Source organism: Ctenocephalides felis, unplaced genomic scaffold (genome assembly GCF_003426905.1).
Source record: "Ctenocephalides felis isolate EL2017-DRISC unplaced genomic scaffold, ASM342690v1 CF-g0.4_SCAFFOLD_03571, whole genome shotgun sequence".
In the NCBI taxonomy this organism is placed as follows: domain Eukaryota; kingdom Metazoa; phylum Arthropoda; class Insecta; order Siphonaptera; family Pulicidae; genus Ctenocephalides; species Ctenocephalides felis.
This window is the reverse complement of record NW_020539725.1, coordinates 18116822-18137219: the sequence shown is the minus strand read 5'-3', so window position 1 is coordinate 18137219 and position 20398 is coordinate 18116822. Positions and strand designations below refer to the sequence as shown.

General features: G+C 26.8%; 2 protein-coding genes across 2 annotated transcripts in view; one reads left to right on the top strand and one right to left on the bottom strand.

Moving 5' to 3' along the window:
- Nucleotides 1-925: 925 nt before the first annotated feature.
- On the bottom strand, nt 926-13148 carry LOC113385717. The gene is made up of 12 exons (XM_026623555.1): nt 12945-13148; nt 11071-11173; nt 10748-11001; nt 9567-9770; nt 7653-8422; nt 6961-7124; nt 4014-4159; nt 3548-3644; nt 2658-2920; nt 2133-2336; nt 1166-1932; nt 926-1082 (listed from the first exon to the last, which is right to left on the bottom strand). The coding sequence occupies exons 1-12, from the start codon at nt 13146-13148 to the stop codon at nt 926-928; spliced, it is 3333 nt and encodes a 1110-aa protein (XP_026479340.1).
- Nucleotides 13149-16386: 3238 nt separating this feature from the next.
- The window catches only part of LOC113385713 (zinc finger BED domain-containing protein 1-like), a 9928-nt gene continuing 5916 nt past the window's right edge, over nt 16387-20398 (top strand). Inside the window, exon 1 of the mRNA XM_026623552.1 lies at nt 16387-16391. Coding sequence (XP_026479337.1) covers nt 16387-16391 — 5 coding nt within the window. The remainder of the gene's footprint in view (nt 16392-20398) is intronic.

Below are 20398 nucleotides of genomic sequence, written 5' to 3'. Positions count from 1 at the left end.
TTTAGTGTTTTGTTTTTTTTTTGGTCATTTTCTGTCAAAATTTTTAGAAATTTATAAAAATTATATATTTATATTTCAAATTTACTTTTCAAAATTTCCTATAACCTAAGTTGGATATATATGCACACGATGAGCCCGATTTAAAATCGGTCCAGTAGTTTGGGCGTCCATCGCGAACCAACATCGTGACACGAGATTTATATATATATATATATATATATATATATATATAATTTATATGTATTTCTAAATTTCCATCATAAATTATATAAGATATCTCTTTATCTTTATGATGAACAAATTTTCTGCATTTAATGATTCAATAAATCAATGCTGAAGGTAATTCTTGTCGCACGAAATTTAACTAATAGTGTACATATTGCAATGTGACTAAAGAAAATGTATATAAAATTTTGTAATAAATCAAAAAAGAGATAATAGAATCCAACATCGTAATTAATTTAAAAAGAGGTTTAGAAATATTAACTCCATTTGACAATGATAAACACACATTATATTGAATGTTTTTCTTTAAAAATTAATTTTGTTTATTCGATATGAAATTATCAAGTTTTAATTTTTAGCATAGATAAGAAGCATTTGAATAACTATCATAAATTAAATAAAAAAATAACAAATAGATTACCAATTGTATTACTCGATATATAGCGAACTTACTAAATCGAATCGGCGTTAAAAATCATCGATCAATAGATCATATTATTTTATACAATTTTTTATTTATTTTTTTTATTTTTTATATTTAATTAATAATATAATTTACGAATATAACTAAAGACCCTCACATTATAAAATGGATTAGTGATATTCATATCTATTGAAGTACACATGTATAATAAATGCACCATTATAAATAAATAATAATTATATTAATTGTATACAAGTTAAAATTAGTTAATCTTTATTATTTGTACTGGTCTATTAACTCCCTCCAAAAATGCATTGCCTCTTTCTTAGGATTTTCAAGCAGTTTTAATTCTTTGTCTATCTCAAGGTAATATAAATTTTTATTCGTTACTGGTTTCCAAATTACTGACAATGAATTATCAGGCGTAGGATTTCTGCAAAATATATAAATATGTTATAAATTAATTGAAAAATTATAAATAATAAAATAAAAAGTAAAAATGTGATCTATACTGACCCAGTTTTAGCAAAGTTGACATATAATTTTAGTAGAGATTTTCTAGTTTTCTCAATTGATTCCTCTTCTCGAGGCAACTCAACTAGTTTATGTTTGAACAAATATCCCAAATCTTCTCCATGAGTAGCTCCTGCATATTCCATATCATGATTAACCAGTTTTGTAATACTGAATTCGTCAAATTTGAACTCATAATAGTACACTGGTTGTTTGGATTTTTTGGAAATTTCTCGAACCATGGTATCGACACCTCGGTTGAACCAAAGATCACTTTTGATACTCACAAAATCATCGATATTGGTTTCATCTATTTGGCGATTGGAGTAATAAAATTCTTTAATTTTTGCAGCTACTTCAAGGTGTTTATCAAAATCAGGTTTGGAGCTTAACTCCCTAGGAATATATCTGGTAAAATCTATATCTTTCAAACCGAACAAGACAGGCTCATCCGAAGCATCCCTGAAGACAAATAGTCCTTCTTTACTGGTATATCCAGTCATTAAAGGAACATTTTGAAATTTTCCATTAGCCATTCTGTCTAATGCAGGTTCATCTAAAAGTGATTCTTGTTGGGAAAACTTCTGTTCAACTGATGGTAGAAAAATGATATCTCTGAAAGCAAAACTGTCTTCTTGTGTCACAGTGGTGTTTGGATGTTTTCCAATGGTATTATATAATTTATCTTCGGGTACAAGTCGAAGAAATTCCAATGCGGTTTTGTTATTCTCGGGATTGAATCCTAATGCTCTGCAAAGTTTTAAAGCATTCTGAAAATAGAAGTAAAAATTACTAAACTAAAGATGCAGATCTAGAGTAAATGCTAATTTTCAATAAATATAATAGGCTAATACTAAATTCATATAATGCGTAATTTGGGTAAATAATGTGCTTATGGATGAATGTTTTTTTTGTCTTCAGTTTCTGATTTCGTGATTAATTTATATTTTATTTTTGTTGAATGTTTTACCTCTTCTGGATTAAGTTGATGAGCCCAAGGATTTAGAGCTGATCCACTCATTGCTATAGCTTTATGGAACAATCCTTTAGTTGAATCGGATAACATCAAATAATTTACACTTGCTCCACCTGCTGATTGTCCAAATATTGTTACATTACTTGGATCACCTCCAAATTGGCTGATGTTCTGTTGAATCCATTTCAGAGCTGCCACCTAATTTAAATAAATATTTATATATTTTGAACTATTGAAAGAATTTCATAGGAAACAAGTTTCAAGATAAATATTGGTTATCAGTCATTGTAGATTTTTAAGATTTATGCATAGGCAACACTATGTTGATGTTTGAGTGAAGCAAAATCAAATCTTTATCCTATAACAAGAGCTGGAGAAGTAACTAGAAAAGCATTGTACACCATCAACAGTCTTCTATCAATGCTTTCGATCTATTTAAAAAACTAAAGAGTATATTTTCTTTCAAAACTTATTTAAAACTCTGAATGTATTATTAAAAATATAGCATTTCGTTCTCACTTGATCTTTCAAGCCAGCATTTCCTGGAGCTTCTGGTAAATTCAAATTCAGGAAGCCCATAACTCCGCAACGGTAATTAATTGTAACCAAAATAACATTTTGATCAACAAACCAATCAGGACCGTAAATCACAGTATTTCCAGAACCAGCTTGAAAGCCTCCTCCATGAATCCACATCATTACTGGCAACTTTTCGTCAGCATCGAGTTGGTTATTAGGAAGTTTTGGAGTGTAAACATTCAAGAAGAGGCAATCTTCACTGCCTAGAGAATATTATAGTTGACTTCAAATTTTATTATGACAATCTTGCATTCTTGATACCACGATAAAATGCTAACTCTACTATAGCTATAAGTCAAATTTTTTACATAATCCTAGAAACCATTCGTAGAATCTTAACATTAACATTGATGATAAATTAATCTCATTATCAGTTTATAGAGGTATGATTTTAATTTAATTTAAATATATTTATTGACTTCTAACTAGCCACTTACAGTCTAATATAAATCATTTTTACTCAAAATTATATATAAATATATTCTTATATAATTGAGTACACCTAAACTTTTCTACACATAAATTTCATTGGTTCTCTAAAAAATCATATTTGTAGATTAGTTTGCGAATTTTAATTGAAGAATTATGGTAAAATCTATATTTGTACATTAAATAATAAAGAAAGGTTAATTTAAAAATACTTCAACCACCACATTTTCTACAATTGCTTAGTACAAATTTTGAATCGAAATGGACAAGTTTTCTAGTCATTTGTTTTACAAATTGATTTATTTCTCTTCGGATTATTTAGAAACTTTTTAATTATTCTAAGATATTAATTTTTTGTTAATTTATAATAATTATCATGAATTTAAAATAAATTATATTACCTGTTAGTTCTCTTGTTAGCAAGTGAAACTGTTTGCACACATTTCCTTCTTCTTTTGCTTCAAATACTCCTTCCCATGGTGTTGGTGGTAATGGATTCTTAGAAAATTAAAATAAATGGTAATAATTCTAAAAAACAATCAAATGAGATCTATGAAAAACAGTGAAAATGACTGCTCTCGGAAATCTATTGTTAATTCATGAAAAAATATTTTTTGCTCATAAACATTTGATGTAAGGTTTTTTAATTCGATGGATTCACCTAACACAAATTTAATGATTTGCTTGAAGTCAAAATGAGTTTGTTTTGAAAAGTGAAAAGAAATATTTTAGTTGCTATAAAAATAGTCATTAAAATTTTATTCAGTAATTTCACATTCAGTTACTACTGAATTCAATTATTTTATACAGTAAAATTAATTTTATAATCCATACTATTTTTATGTGATGTTTTATAAGAATACCAACTTGAAATCTTAAGTTCCCAACAGGCGGTGTGGCATATGGAATTCCTTGAAAGGAATAAAAGGTTGTTCCATCTTCTGTCACTGAAGAATATCCTTCCAGCACTCCTTGACATATTTGAACACGAGGATTTGCTACGTCCACAGAGAGAAAAATAACCAATTTATTTATTTATTACGACGTTAAATAAAATTCATCATTAAAATTTTATTTCATTCAACGCTATTATTAACCCTTTTAGTAACCACCTTAGCCCAGCATCGAAGCATAAACAAGAAGTGTAGCAGACCCCAGTGATTTAAAAAAAATGAAAATAAAATTTGAACTATCTACAATGCTAAAAAATTAAAGGCCTAAAATATGCGCAAAAACGAGCGACCTTGTGAAAATGGTGACGTTTTGGGTTTCAGCAGACCTCAGATGTACGAGAAGTGTTAATTAAATAAAAATTACAATTTTAAAATTATTGATATATTATAAAGTCAAATAAATATAAAAATATATTATTTTAAATTTATTTACAAATTTATGTTTTTTTGGTGTACTATTTCATTCTGAATTATTCATCAATTATTATGTGTTCGCATATTTTCGATAAAAGATAGAAATGATCGATCTGTAGTTCCATTTGAATCAACATTTAAATTTTGAAAATTCATTTTCTGAGAAAATTTTGAATAATCACTTTGATTTAACATTTATAATCGTTTTGAATAGTAAAGATTGGGCTAGTCATATCTTCACGAATAATAGTTAATAACAGTTTTCGATACATTTTTGAAATTTTAAGAGTTACTCGTACTATCTGATTTATTATCGATTTCAAAAATTATTAACCGTTTCTTTCAAATTAAATGTTGATTTCTGTCCGAATCATGAAATTTAATCCTAAATTAGGAGAAAAACTCGATCACAATTCCTTGTAATGAAATCAATTAATTTTATGTATCAGTAGATAGATATAATCATCCAATTTGACTAAATTCAAAATATCACTTACTCATTTTGTTCTATTTTGTAACGTTATTCAATTACATATATTCACGTTTTTTAACTTTCGAAACCTGACTTAAATAAATAATTTTTATATTATCACTTTGAATGAATCTTGTACTACAATTAACTAAATACTATAAAAAATCACTCTGAAAATTATCAGGTAATTATTACATATGCATGCTTTTTCATACTGATTCCAAGAAACAATTATACTTTTAACGGTAAAGCTTCACTAATATAATAAAATAATTAAATTTTAATGGAAGTCACGCACCTACCAATGTTTAAACTAGAAAAACACAGATATGTTCTCATAACGTCCTAATTATTCTAAAAACCAAATAAAATAATCTCTTAAATTACACAGAAACAATTGTTTCTTGACTAAGACTGATAACACAGTTTTGAAAACAAGAGATTTAGTTGTAGATTAATAATGCCCAATAAATGATATGTTTTGTACTTGTAAATGATCTTGTAGATTTAAATTTTTGATAGTAACAAACAATTTATACGATGTGATAATGGCAATCGAATGATCTGAATTAAATGAATTTTTTATTAACTTTAAATAATTATACTTCAGCATTATTTACAATTTGTTGCCCCAGTTGAATATAAAAATATTTGTCCTTTTCACAGGCAAATATTTAAAACCAAAATAATTCTTAGAAGATCAAAAAAATATTAAAATATCATTTTGAATAAATTAAGTGCTACTGTTTTTATCTCAAAGGATGATAAGAAATTGAGTTATGTCTGTGTTTAAATTATGTGTAAATAGTGATTTTAATATAATAATCTCTTATGTTTGCTATACGTCAAAAATGCAGCATTGAAATAATTTTTATCGCAGAAAATTACTTTTCTGAGATTACAAAAAAATGGTCAGTTTTACTGTTAATTTATCTGAATCTGTTCATTCATTACAATCTCAATGTTGAGAAAATTTGACGAAAGTTGGAATAGAATACAGAAAATAAGAAACATTTGGAGATGCGTCCACAAATAAATTAATTTACTATTTGAAAATTATTATTATGTTCATTTTTCCTAATAATCTGATGATATTTTATGGTGTCTTCTCGTTTTATCTTTCATACAATGTATTTTTTTAATCAATAGATAAATATGTGGCAAAAACCAAATTTTCAATTTAGAATATATTCAGACATTTGTAATTTTATTCATTTTGAATTTTTTTATTAGTAATATATGTAATGCCATTTTAAAATTTGATTGAGCTTCTGGAGAGCTTTTTTAGAAGCCTGATTTTAAAGTTTTTACGTATATTATGAATTTTTCTGTTCTAATTGATTTGATGAATTAATTAATTTAATGTCATCAATATTAGTTATTTGAACAAAGGTTTTGCATATCCGATTTATTTTTCCTAGGTAATATTTTTTAAAAGTGTTGATTGGAATTAATTTATTTAATGATATAAACTAACATACTTAATTCTTTTCAATTAAAAGAATATGTTTATAATAATAATTATACTGCAATTATTATTCCCTATGGTTCATACCTTTACTCTTATTTTTTAAAAAATTAAATAATAATATCAGTTTGAATTTTTTTAAGTTTATTTCATTGTTTGAGAATTCAAGTCATGTGGATGCTTATAAATAGTAATAAATTAATAACTACTCTTATATAACTATAATTATAAACTAATAATAATAATTATCATAATATTACGCATTTTAAATATTTACAATTATTAATTTGTGTTGAACTTTGGAAGACCTGGATGGTTTTCAATTTTGAATCATTTCTCAGACCTTAACCAGCTGCAGCTGATGATTCCAATCCGTTGGATGTTTTGCCTAAATATACTAAATTAGGCGCAAAAATTTGAATTTTATTTTAAATGGAATAATAATCGAATTCCATTTTAAAAAATGAATATTATGAGCACTTTTTTAAATTTCTTTTTCTGTATTACAATCTGTCTCATTTACAATCAAGTTCCTCCAGAATGTTAATGATTCAGCTTTTGGATTTGTTTTTAATTCCAGATCTTTGCCTATAGATAAATAATACGTGGTGTCTTTGCTGACAGGTTGCCAATCAATAGGCAATTCTTCTGTTTTGTGATATGTGGGATTCCTGAAAAAATAAAATTATTAATCCATAGATGTTCATATGATTTAAATTTAACTGTATATTATTAAAGTATTTTTCATCTCCAAGCTTCCAAAATGTAACTTTTTTACTACTTTAGCAAAAACTAATTACTATTAATTGTTAGGGTTATTAATTATTGGTTAAAATTTAGTTTAGGTGCATTATTTTTCAAAGTAAACATTGAAATTTTGTTATTTAACAGGTTTCTCCAAAAATTATAATGTTACACGCTAATTTATTAAAAACTGAGGAATTCAAATGGTGGATAAATTTTTGTTGTTGTTCTTATTAGAAATATAAAAAATGTTTAAATTCTTGTTGCTGAATGATGAATCATATATAATGTCAAAACAGATAATAGCTATTTTTTTTTAATTTTTCAATTTATATTTTAATTTGACTGTTTGGTTTTATATGTAAAATTTAATCGTTGGTTAATAGTATATCCCTGATTTTCTATATGAAACTATGTGCCTATCAAAATCGAATATAAGATATAATTTTACCTACCCTGTATTTATGAAATTAGAAATTATTTCCATGAATCTTTGGTGAGTTTTGTTCACATTTTCGTTAACATCCTTGGGAAGAACAATATTTTTATTCTTGAAGAAAAAGCTGCGATCATCTGCATGACATGCTCCTTTTATATTTGTATCTCCATAAAAGTCTCTCAATACTCCAAATTCATCAAATGCAAACTCATAATAGTAAATTGGTTGCGAAGAATGGTGTGCCAAAAGATTCACCATATTATCAATTCCCCTGATAATCCACGTGTCACCTTTAATTCTCATGAATGTGTCCACGTCGAAATCAGCGCAAACATCTTCTCCGCAATAAAAAAATTTTATCATCTCAGCCACATCATGAAATTTTTCTGTATTTTCTGTCAAGCAAAGTTCTTTTGGTACATACCAACCGAAATCTACGTCTTTGAGTCCATAAGTTACTGGATCTAATTTAGCGTCTTTGTATGCTAAAATTCCTTCACCATCAGCAAATCCAAAGAGCATTGGGACGTGCTGGAAGTTTCCTGATTTTATAATATCCTTAACGGCGGATGTAATTATTGATTTTTCACCAGCCAATTCTTTTTCTATACTCGGGACAAATGTAATGTTGCCAATCAAATGATTTTCATCAGCAACGACTGTTGACCAAGGTGGACTTCCTACTGCTTGAATGACATCATCAGCAGAAGCTGATTTGAGGAAGTCCAAAGCGTCGTTTTCAGAGGAGGCAATGTGGCCCAAAGCTTCAGAAAGTTTATATGCATTCTAAACAACATATGGAAATTAATAAATAATATGCACATACAATCTCAAAGCTTCAGGAAGATTATTGGCTAGAGTTCGAATTAATATTTTCTATAGAGTCCGCCAAATAACTTTTTTTTGAAAATTCTATAAAAAAACTACTGTTTTTTTTTTAATTTGAAATAATAGTTTTGGTTTTAAATGGTTGCCAAAAAAATCAAAATGGATGCTAAAGATTTAAAATGGCTGCAAAAGTTAGATGGCGGTCCCTTTAACTATGATTACGGCTGGTTTATGAATTTATTATATAAATATATAAATAAATTAGTCTTGGATTTACTAAGGTATAAACACGTTTTCTGGATTTTTTGTAGGTTCATTATCGATGGTGAAATTTTGGATTGTAACTATTCACTATTACGTTAAAATATCCTATTTCCTTTATTTTTCCAGAATATTTCTCTTATTTAATTAATAGACAATCAGAATACATAGTTTCTATAATTCTATGTGATAATGTTGTATATGGCGATTAGAGGTCTACTCTATTGATTCCAGAATATGAAATATTGTATTTGAAGTACAGTAATAAACCAAAGGTGTCCAAATCATTTTAACGTTTCCGAAATGATTGTTTATATTTTTTCATGCATAATTTGATCCGGTTCGAAGTTCAATAATATTTTTCTATAGTATTATAATTTGCTATTGTTTAGTATACTGAGAATGAAACTTTTATTTTTTTAAACACGCATAAACAAACACACACACACACACACACACATACACACATATATATATATATATATATATATATATATATATATTCTTAATATTTTGCCATTCATTGTTTGTCGATTTTGGTGCAATGATTGTAATAGATTTTTATTGTACATATTAAGAACTTGTAGGTTTCGAAAAATTTCAAACATTCAATTTAGTTGAATAATATACATCGGTTTTTGAAATTTATATACATAAATATTTGCATATATTTATTTTTTTAAAGATTTTATCTCCAATACATATCTCCTTTTTTTTATTTTTCGGCATTTTAGTTAATATCGTATGGCCATTTTTTTCAATCAATAAGGAGATTTTTCAATCAATTAGTTTAAATATTTGTTTAGTAATTTTGAATTTATAAAATAAATCATTTTTTTACCTCTTTTGGATTATGGTCAACTGCCCACGGATTGAGAGCGCTTCCTCCTAATATAGCAGCCTTTTGGAATAAATCTTTCGTATTTTCCGATAAAACTAAATAATTTACACTTGCTGCACCTGCACTAGACCCAGCTAATGTTACATTTTTAGGATCTCCTCCAAAACCATCTATATTATCTTGGACCCATTGGAGAGCTGCAACCTAGAGACAAAGGGAGCAAGAAACTTAAGCAACGATCAACTACATAACTTTATTATCTATAAAAAATATCACCAATAGGACAACTTAAATTTTAATTGAATTTAAGACTTCTCAATTTATCTATAGTCTCCAGTAAAATAGACGCCATGTTACCCTCTTTTTTTGTGAAATGCTTTTTGCCATAACAAGGCTAAGTTACAGTCCATTTTAATAGAAAATTGGCACCATAATCTATTGATAAGTTGATAATTATATCTCTAATTTATTTCCATTGCATTTTGTTTTGCTTATTATTGAACGTTTCTTTCTCGTTGTTAAATATAAAATATCTTGCATGCTTCTGCCATTTCTGAATAACAATTTTTTATTTTTCATATTATTGCATATATTATATTAATTCCTATGTTATTATTGGGTGCTTTTATTATAAAATTAAAATATTAGTAAAACTATAACATAATAATAAAAATATTGATCACTCTTTTAGATCAGATATATAACACGACTACTTACATTCATTAACTACTATTTTATTTTTTGAATCGCATCTGAAAACAAAACTATATTGAGATATTTGCATGATGTTTAATTTTTACATCTTACATATTCGAAAGTATAAATAGCGTATTCATTAATCTGGTATTGGATTTATAATTTTAATGCACTTTCTTAGTATTACCATTTACCATGAAACTAAATAGGTTATATAACAATTATAATGTAATTGATAAAACCGCCAATTTGAAATAAATTGTTATGAATAGAATTATATACAACAGAAAATTCATAGTTTTGTTTGAATATATTAGAACTTTCAAAATCAGCTTTTACTATTTTTTTTTAAATAAATAGGACAATTTCCTTAAAAAATCGAATTTAACTTGAATTTTAAAAAATAATATAATTCGAAGGAAAGACATTTCTTATAAATATTAATTACTTTCAATTTTGAAATAAATTATTAATTAATTACTAACTTGATCTTTCAATCCCATATTTCCAGGGGCATCTTCAATTCCCAAGTTGAGAAACCCAAAAGGCCCCAGTCGATAATTTAGGGTCACCACAACCATATTACGAGCAACCAACCAGTCAGGGCCAAAAGTATCTGAATTTCCAGAACCGCTTAAAAATCCTCCTCCATGAAGCCACACCATCACTGGTAAGTCAGCCTGAGTTTTCTTGTAAGTTTTAGGCGTGTATACGTTTAAATATAGACAGTCTTCATCGCCTGAAATAAAACTTAATTTTTAGTTTTTACATGTGCTACATTTAATTAATAATTAATCATTTTCTTCACCTGCAATTTTTTTTTCGCCGGTAGACAGGTCATATTGCTTGCAAATGTTGCCCTCGGTAAAGGCCTTACGCACACCGAACCATGATTCCGGTTCTTGAGGTGCCTATAAATATTATTATTATTATTAGAAAAGTGTATGAATTTTATACACAATTTTATTTGTCGAGCCCAGTGGTGGCAAAATTATTTCGACGTGGGCTAGTTTGCTGGCCCGATATTAGGCAGCTTTGATGTTAAATTTCTACTTGATGTTTTAGATGTCAAATCTCAAGTGAAAATCGACTCTGCACATAATCATAAAAATGGGAACAAATACTTCGAGTGTAGTTAATTAATCACAACCGGATTGGACAATTTTACCTTTAATTTACTCTGAAGTGTATTAGGAATATCCATTTGAACAATACTTTCCACATTTAATGACGAGTGTTATTTTAATAATTTACATTAATTAAAAACAATTATCATAATAAATACTTGCATAACACTAGTTAATTAAATTCATACTGCAATTTTAGAGTCATTAAAATTTATTATATAAACGTAATGATCAATGTTAAATAACGTGTGTGTTACGTGAATGAGAAAAAAATTATTTATTTGCTGGTCAAATGTTTGAAATACTTATTGGACATTTAATATATACTGAAATAATTTGTATATTTAATGAATCATACTTAATGAATCATACTTAATTTTACGAAAAAATTTAATCAAACCGAAAAAATTCTTTGATATAGCAATTATGTCTGACATCTCAAAAAATGTAGTAATACTATTTTAATTTATATAAATAAATGCAACATTTACTTTAAAAACAATTGTATGTACGTACTTCTTTATTTAAACAGTAATCAGAACCTAAGGGTTTAATGAGCTCTTGTGATTAACTACTTTCAAACTACGACGTTTTTTTTAAAGATGACAACCCAAACATTAGACCCATCTCTATGTGATGAATTTCAATACATATTACAATTTATGTGATACTGATAAATTTTTGAAGTAAAACTTCTTTAGGCGCGACTAGGTTGTAAATTCGTACAAATGCAACGGAAGTGCGTTACGGCAGATAAGATAAGATAAGAGTCGAGTGCCAATGATTCATCTTTCGATCGTCACGGGTCGTATGTAAATAGAGTCTGTCTTTGTATGCGTACCAATATCAACAAGGAAATCGGCATAGATAAATAAACATTTTAATGTTACATCGTAGTACAAATCTTGATTTAATGAAAAATGCCTGAATCAGAAGAATATTTTACCATGTCCCCCGTATAATTATAATGAAAATGATTAAACAAATGCAGCATTTGCGCCGTGTATGAAACATAAGTTTATTTAAATAATTTTTATCTTATTCGTAGTTTCTATAAATCTTTGAAGTTATTGAAATGGAAATTATTTTTTAGGCAGAACAGATGTAACAGCTGTTCAAAGAATGAGATTATATCGCCAGCGAAAATGTAAAAAAATACCATCAGTCAATGAATGTATGTTACTTTTAATTACATGAAGTTCTTTTAATTACATGAAACACAATTATTACATGATGAGTGAAGTTGCGAAAACAATATTTGTTTAGGCGTTGTTTGACATAATCCACTGTATGAACGAATATTATAGAATTTATTAATCAGCAATTACTTTATTTCTCTAATAAAGGCTCATTTCTAAATGCTAATTACAATGACAAACCCATCATGTCATATTTGAAGTATGACTTTAATTATACTTGGAAGCATATTGCTTTCTATTTTCAAGTAAAAACTGATATCACTACAGCTTGACATCATACTGCTCGAACTTCAAATCTGATCGCATAAATATAATTTAAACTATTGCACTTTCATCAAATACTTTCATAAATTTACCTTGAACCTCAAATGTCCTAACGGTGCTTTCGCATACGGTATCCCTTTGTAAGCATGGTAACATTGACCATCATCGGTGACGTACTCTTTGCCTCTCAGCATTCCTTGGGTCACTTTTACTAAAGGTTCACATAATACACATTGCAGAATTGCAAAAAATAACACAACTACATATAACTTGTTCATATTGAATACGTTTATCATCATCTCATTACAACTATTACTAATTAATTTATTGAAGTCCTAGACGGATCCGTATTGCTCGATGCATTTACTTCTATGGATTTACTTCGATTCAAACAGATGAGAATGTAAGCGAGGCTTATATATGATAATGTATGGCAGCCATGAATATTTATACGATGGCACGAGCATAGTTCAACGCGATTTGATCATTTGACCAATGCAATAATAATAGTTCCAATTATATACATGAATAAGGAATTATTTCGGTACATATTAGTGATAGTTAATAACCTAAATGCATTAATAATTTAAGTGAAACATAGGGTACGCGGAGCATGGTTCGTGCAAATGTCGATTTATGTAATATCGGAACACAATATATGATTTGGAAATTTTCAATCAGCCAATGGTTTTAGTTCAGCCAAGATAAAAATAAGTTAAATTTTCATTATAATTTTTTATATATCTATTTGTTTGTGTGTGTTTATGCCCTATAAATTTAAAAACCATAATCCAATTCCCGTTAAAGTTTGGAAATCTTTTAGGTATATCTCCGGACAGGTTTTTGTACAATTTTGATTGAAACCACGATTGAAACCACGTGATGTTGACTATTCCAATTTTATTTTTAATTGTTTTGGTCATTTTTTCGTGTATAAAAGCACATAACCCTAAGTTTTCACTCTCGTACCACAAACTCTTATTTCGTATGAATTATTACAGTAATTACATCGTTTTTCATCTCAATTTCTGCCAGTGAAAGTTTGTGACTGAATTTGAGATTTTTTGAGCCTATAGAAAGCTCAATTTTACAAAAAAAAAAAAATAATTTCAGCAAGAGTTTTCCAACTTTAACTTATTCTTTACTGCATTGAATCAATTTTCTTTTTTTTTTTGAGTGCATTTTGAAAAATGCATGGATGCAACCCTCAATTTTCACCTTCCTGCCACACTTTCCAATTTCATTAAACTTTGTGTTTATATTCTTTATTATTTCTAGAGTAGCATTTTAACTTGTTTCATAAATGGCAAAAATTTAGAACTTAGTTCATGATGTTTTTTATAAGTATTTTAAACTATTATATTACTGAATATCAAGGAACAAGTAAATCAAGAAAATTACATTTAACAAATTTACTAATAGTTTCATCTCTTTATTAAAAGTAGTCATTTGATTTGATAATTAATTTATATATTTTATAATTATATCCCCCGGCATTTTATATTTTCATCTAATTTAATAGATCACTAAATTAAATATGCCAATATTAAAAAAGCTCCCATTCAATGGAGAAAATAATTTCATGTAATAGTGTTCACAAATTATGTGATATAAGAACATGTTTATCGAAAACTTTTATATATTATTTACGAATTTATATCATATGAATTTTTAACTTAATTTATGAATTATCAAAATTCGAAATATTGATTGTTAAAATATTCAAGAAATTTAAAAATTGTAATTATAACAACGTAATTATAGCAATTCATTTAAAACTTAATTATGTGAAAGTGAATACATTCTGTTTAGAGAGACTTTAGATGATATTTATTTAAATGATATTAATTAGTTTGGTTTGCTTTAAAAATATAAAATATTCAGTTTTTTAAATATTTTTGATGTGCTAATAATATGCTAAATGTAACGCATCCCATCGAATATAAATATCATCAATTGTACTATAAATAATTTATGAATATATATTTACATATTTGTATTTCTGTATAGAAAACATTTAAATTTGGTTTCAGTTTTTGAATTGAAATAATATAATTAACTATTAAATAAAATTCTTGTCTAGCCTCCTGTTTGTTTAGAAAAATTATTATGCATATCGTTATTATTTGTTTAAAAAAAATAATTTATTTTCTCATTTGACAAATATCATTTTAAACAAAGATACTTGAAAACGAAGATATGCTAAATTGTTATCCTAGTTTTGAGAACTTGAATTTCGTTATAAACATTTAAATTTTAATGATATATTAAAAAGTGGCATACAAAGTAATCACAAAGTATTCCAAAATACAAAAAGGTAATGAAGTGAAATAAAAAATATATTTGACAAAGTATAATGCAGTTTTTTGCATATGATGGGACAATGCAATCTATTGTATGTGTGGTTTAATTTATTTATTATTGCAAGTGGAACGGTATTTTCTGTTCGTTTATATTTAGAATATAAATATTAATGTAATTGTAAAGCAACGCACTTCTAAAATATAAAAGTTTACTATTGAATAATTGTTTTCATAGAGCTGTCTGGACTAATTAAAATTTTTCCATTAGAAGAAAATAGTAGTAGTATAGTAGTTGACTATAATGTCTACTAATATTGCCGCTGGAATTTATATCAATAATTATCTCATAATTATTAAAATATGATTGATTTTTCTTAAATTTATATTTAACTAGAAATTTTTCCTATTCGACTGAATCCTAATTTTATTGTTTCTTGACGGATCAACTCATTCTGAATCATTTGACATCACAATTATAAATAGTGAGTAAGTAAGTGTTCCATATTTAACCTATCGTCGACGTCCTTTCATAAATGGCTGCACCGATTTTAAAAATTTCAAAGCAATTCGATAAAACTAGATAAAAACTCGCATTTATTAGTTTTGTGCTATAATCATTCAGCAGCTTCTTAATAATTACCAGATAAATGATATTAGTAGAAAACGTTGCTGATTAGCTTTTAGTGAAGATCGGCCTGCCATTTACTTTGTAATTAATTGTTCAAACATTTTTTTTGTTGGGTTTGATAAAACTTTGTAAGATCGTGGTCGTAATGAATATCCTAAAATATTATAGTCCTTCCAATAACGGGTTAATTATAAAATATCATTCAATTTTGGAATAAGAATTAAATATTATTTTTTACGCATACGGGGAAGTTCATGCAACTTGCCTTAATGCAAAATGCCGATGACTCTTAATTTGAAATTGATTTGGTAACTAATTATAAAATTACAAATGAATACCACATAAAAAATAATTTTAATGTAATCAACATGCTGTAAAGTACATTGCAATTAAAATCTTGTAAATGAAACTTGTATAAAATTAAAACTGCCTCTAAACATGAATATCGTCATATTAACTCCTAATTCGATATTATCTCCATATTTATGTTAATATGATACATAATTATGGCTTATCTTTCAAAGGGTTCTATATATAAAAGCATTTAAAGAAAATCCTCATAAATTTAAATGAAATTGTGATTATTATCTTTATGGCGTGGTAATGGGGTAATTATATTCTAAAAGCAGTGATGTGCAAATACAGATATCACTGTAAAAGGGTTTATCTAATATTCTATAATAATAGTCCGATTATTCATCATTTTGGTGGCATAAAAATATTCTAAGTATATAGACATATTGAATAAATTTCTAATTTATAAAACAAAAATGTACAAAAACTTTATTACATCAACTATTAGTCATAATTGTTCGAAACAGAATCAAAAAATATTCTTTTTTGATGATTGGTAATTAAGTGTTTTTATCAATGCATATTCATCAGCCTTTGCTAATTCTTCATTTATATGTTCTGGGTATTTTACGGAATTATTTTTATTTATTTTACTTTTAGTCACTGGAATCCCCAAAGTATTTTGATGCTTGATTTTAAAAATTCATGAGAAGAATTCATTTCTTAAGTTCAAAGAACTTTTGGATGATTTGCAATAATTAGAATACAGTCAAGAGTTGGTGAATCTTTTGTATAATGTTACACCTCATGATTGACGTCTGTCTACTTTTAAGTTTTGAACAAATATTAACACATGCAGAAAATTCAAAGAGATAAATAAATATCACTTTTAAAGTTCATCATCTGATATGCACAAACTATACACAAATATAAATCATTCTAATGATCAGGCGTAACATCAATGAAGATATGAAATTTTTAATGTTTATCTTTTTACAACGATATTTTTTGGCTAATATTCTAGCCTTCAATAACTGAAAATTAAATACGCTATCCTAAATATAAATAAAATGAAGATTGATAATTAGGTTTAAAAATAAGGTGCATACTATATTTTTTTCTCGCTGCAGTCACATACATTATTTTATTGTACATACTATTTTATTTAATATTCTACATCATATTAATTTTCATATAGAATAAGGCGGGGTACAAAGGTCCACTTTGACTTTGAAGGTCCACTTTCACTTCATAATTATATTATGAAAACCAAACCAATTACATCACAATAAATATCACATATCAAAGAAACAGCTATCTGACAATGCTCAGTAAAACTCCCAACTAATTCATCATTGTAGAAATGCATTATTTTGCTGTTTTTCAAAAGTTTATAACCTGGTCTTTTTTACCCCATAAGCAAGGTAAAATGGGACGGCTATCTGCCAAACAGATCCAATATCTTATTTTCAATTTCAAAGAGATTTTACTAAATAATTATTTAATTGTTCATACGTCATATATAACCTCACATAAAGCTTACATCTGGGCGGGGTAAAAAGAGTCAATTAACATTTACTTTGGCAAAGGTGTAAAAAAAGAAAATAAGTAAAATAAGTTGGATAAAGCAATTTTACAATATATAAATTGAATAAATATTTATCCACTTCTGCCGATAAATGTTTCTGACGAATTACCAGATCAAGGTTAGATACAGTATTATGTACTGATAAAACTTATATTTTGCATTAGTGGAATTATGTAGCTATTATAATAGCTACATAATTCCACTAATGCAAAATATAAGTTTTATCAGTACATAATACTGTATCTAACCTTGATCTGGTAATTCGTCAGAAACATTTATCGGCAGAAGTGGATAAATATTTATTCAATTTATATATTGTAAAATTGCTTTATCCAACTTATTTTACTTATTTTCTTTTTTTACACCTTTGCCAAAGTAAATGTTAATTGACTCTTTTTACCCCGCCCAGATGTAAGCTTTATGTGAGGTTATATATGACGTATGAACAATTAAATGACGTATATTTTAAAATAATATTAAGGTTTCGGAAACTAAACAACAGTGCTCACAACCAAAAAACCTAACGACGAAAGAAAATACACATTTCTATTGTTTATCTTCGGATAGCATCGTCGTAAGAATCAAGGTGTTGGCTGATTATACATATTTTTCCCTCTACTTGCAAATAGTGTTGTTAAAAATTGTTTAACTATACTGATTTTTGACCTTTAAGACACGCTCTACCCTATTTCTTTATTTACTATAGGTTTTTTATGCACTTTTGTTCAATATTCTCACTACTGCTAGATATCAGGTTGCCTGTAACATATTATTTGCTACTAAATAACTCTGCAACGATTTGTATTATAAAATTAAAATTGATATTATATTTTTATATTATTATGTACACAATAATTCAACACAATTTCTATACAATTATTTTATACTAAATAAAACAGAAATGAAGTCAATACTCAATATCATTGCACATGCTAAAGACATCATATGGTAAAATATAATTTCTATTTTATTTATATTCTATTCTTTGACACGGTACCTTAATTTCTTAATGATTTTCTTTTTTGATATCAAAGGGTATACAATTTATTTAAAGATATTTAAGAAGATTAATAAATAAAAGCCTCTTAAGTTGTTTTAATTCGAAATACAATTTCATCACTTTTCAATGAACATAAAGAATGGTGTAATATGATGAAAGAAACAAGGTTTTTTGTAATCCGAAAGGGTTGCATTGTCGTGGTATAATTAAAATTTTATGAAATTATTTTGATCATAACCTTGGAAATAATAAGATCATCGCTTAAGAAATAAATCTCCTCTTGTATTTTCTGTTTGTTTCTAAACTGATGTATGCATAAAAACACACCCACACACACACACACCCACACACACACACACACATGTATATATATAATTGATATTTCCTGGATTTTTTAATAAATTGATAGGGGTTTCTTTTCCGAACAATTAATCCAATAATAAGTTTTTTTTCTAGATGTTTAATTACGACTTTTCGGAACTAGGTACGTTCCATCATCAGGTTCTCCTGTCAAAAACTCATTGTTTCAAATATAGAATAACAATATTAATGATGATGATTACAGAATAATACAAAATGTTTATAAAGGATAATTCATTATGGACTTTTTCTCAAAAAATGAAGCATGAAAAAAGAAACATAAACAAATAAATTGAGAAGCAAAAGTTATTTACCTGCAATATTGATTTATATATGAATATCACTATTTTTTATGTGTAGGAAGCACTAATGAAAAAGTTATTCAACTTAAAATATTATTTTAAGTTGAGTAACTTTTGTTTGAAATATGTGTTTTTGTCACAGGACCAGATGTGGGATCCATCGGCCGGGCAGTAATATTATTTTATGGTTTGCACATTCGTGAATTACAAAAAAGGATATATTTTTTGTAAAAAAAAATTTTTGTATATGTAAAAGTGTAAAGATTTTGTTGCATTGGACAATACAAAATATCTCCTTTCTCGTAATTCACGAATGTGCAAACCATAAAATAATATTACCGCCCGGCCGATGGATCTCACATCTGGTCCTGTGAAAACATTCATTACAGATTTTGTTACTGATAAAACATATTATCAAACAAAAATTACTTAACTTAAAATAATATTTAAGTTGAGTAACTTTTTCATTTTTGCTTCATAAATATAAAAAATAGTGATTTGGATATATAAAAAAATATGGCAGGTAAATAATTTTTGCTTCTAAATTTATTTGTTTATGTTTTCTTTTTTCATGCTTTATTTTTTCAGAAGAAGTGTATAATCCATCACTTTATAACACGAATCCGTGCGCTTAACCATCACACCAGAGAAAATTAATATAATCATAGTAATTAGTTAGTAATTATTACTAATAAGTTTTATACTGAATAACAATTAATTGATGATTTATTGATTTATTATAAACCAACATTTATAATAATAACTGTCTTTATTGAATTCTTGTTTACTGTATTTAATTTGCAATGCAAATATTACATGCATTTAATTTACGCTTACATAACGGCAAAACCATTTTATATTTTTCATCACAGAAATACTAATTTGTAAAATATACTTTGAACAAATTCAGCTACATACTCGTACAATGGTGTCAAAATACTGTTCATAAAGTGCATAATTTATATTAGTTTGTTGATGATTATAATAAAATTGTATCGATATATCTTTCGAAAATTTATTTGAATTATTATTAAACTATTATGCAATAGTATGATCTGATCTGTATTGATA

Bases quoted from the DNA above. Each gene is read 5' to 3' on its own strand.
- LOC113385717 (XM_026623555.1), bottom strand. From the start codon at position 13,148: ATGATAAACGTATTCAATATGAACAAGTTATATGTAGTTGTGTTATTT. The intron at 11,174-12,944 runs GTAAATTTATGA...TAATATTTATAG, and splicing joins TAGGACATTTGAGGTTCAAG to GCACCTCAAGAACCGGAATC. The intron at 3,645-4,013 runs GTTGGTATTCTT...TAATTTTCTAAG, and splicing joins TTGGGAACTTAAGATTTCAA to AATCCATTACCACCAACACC.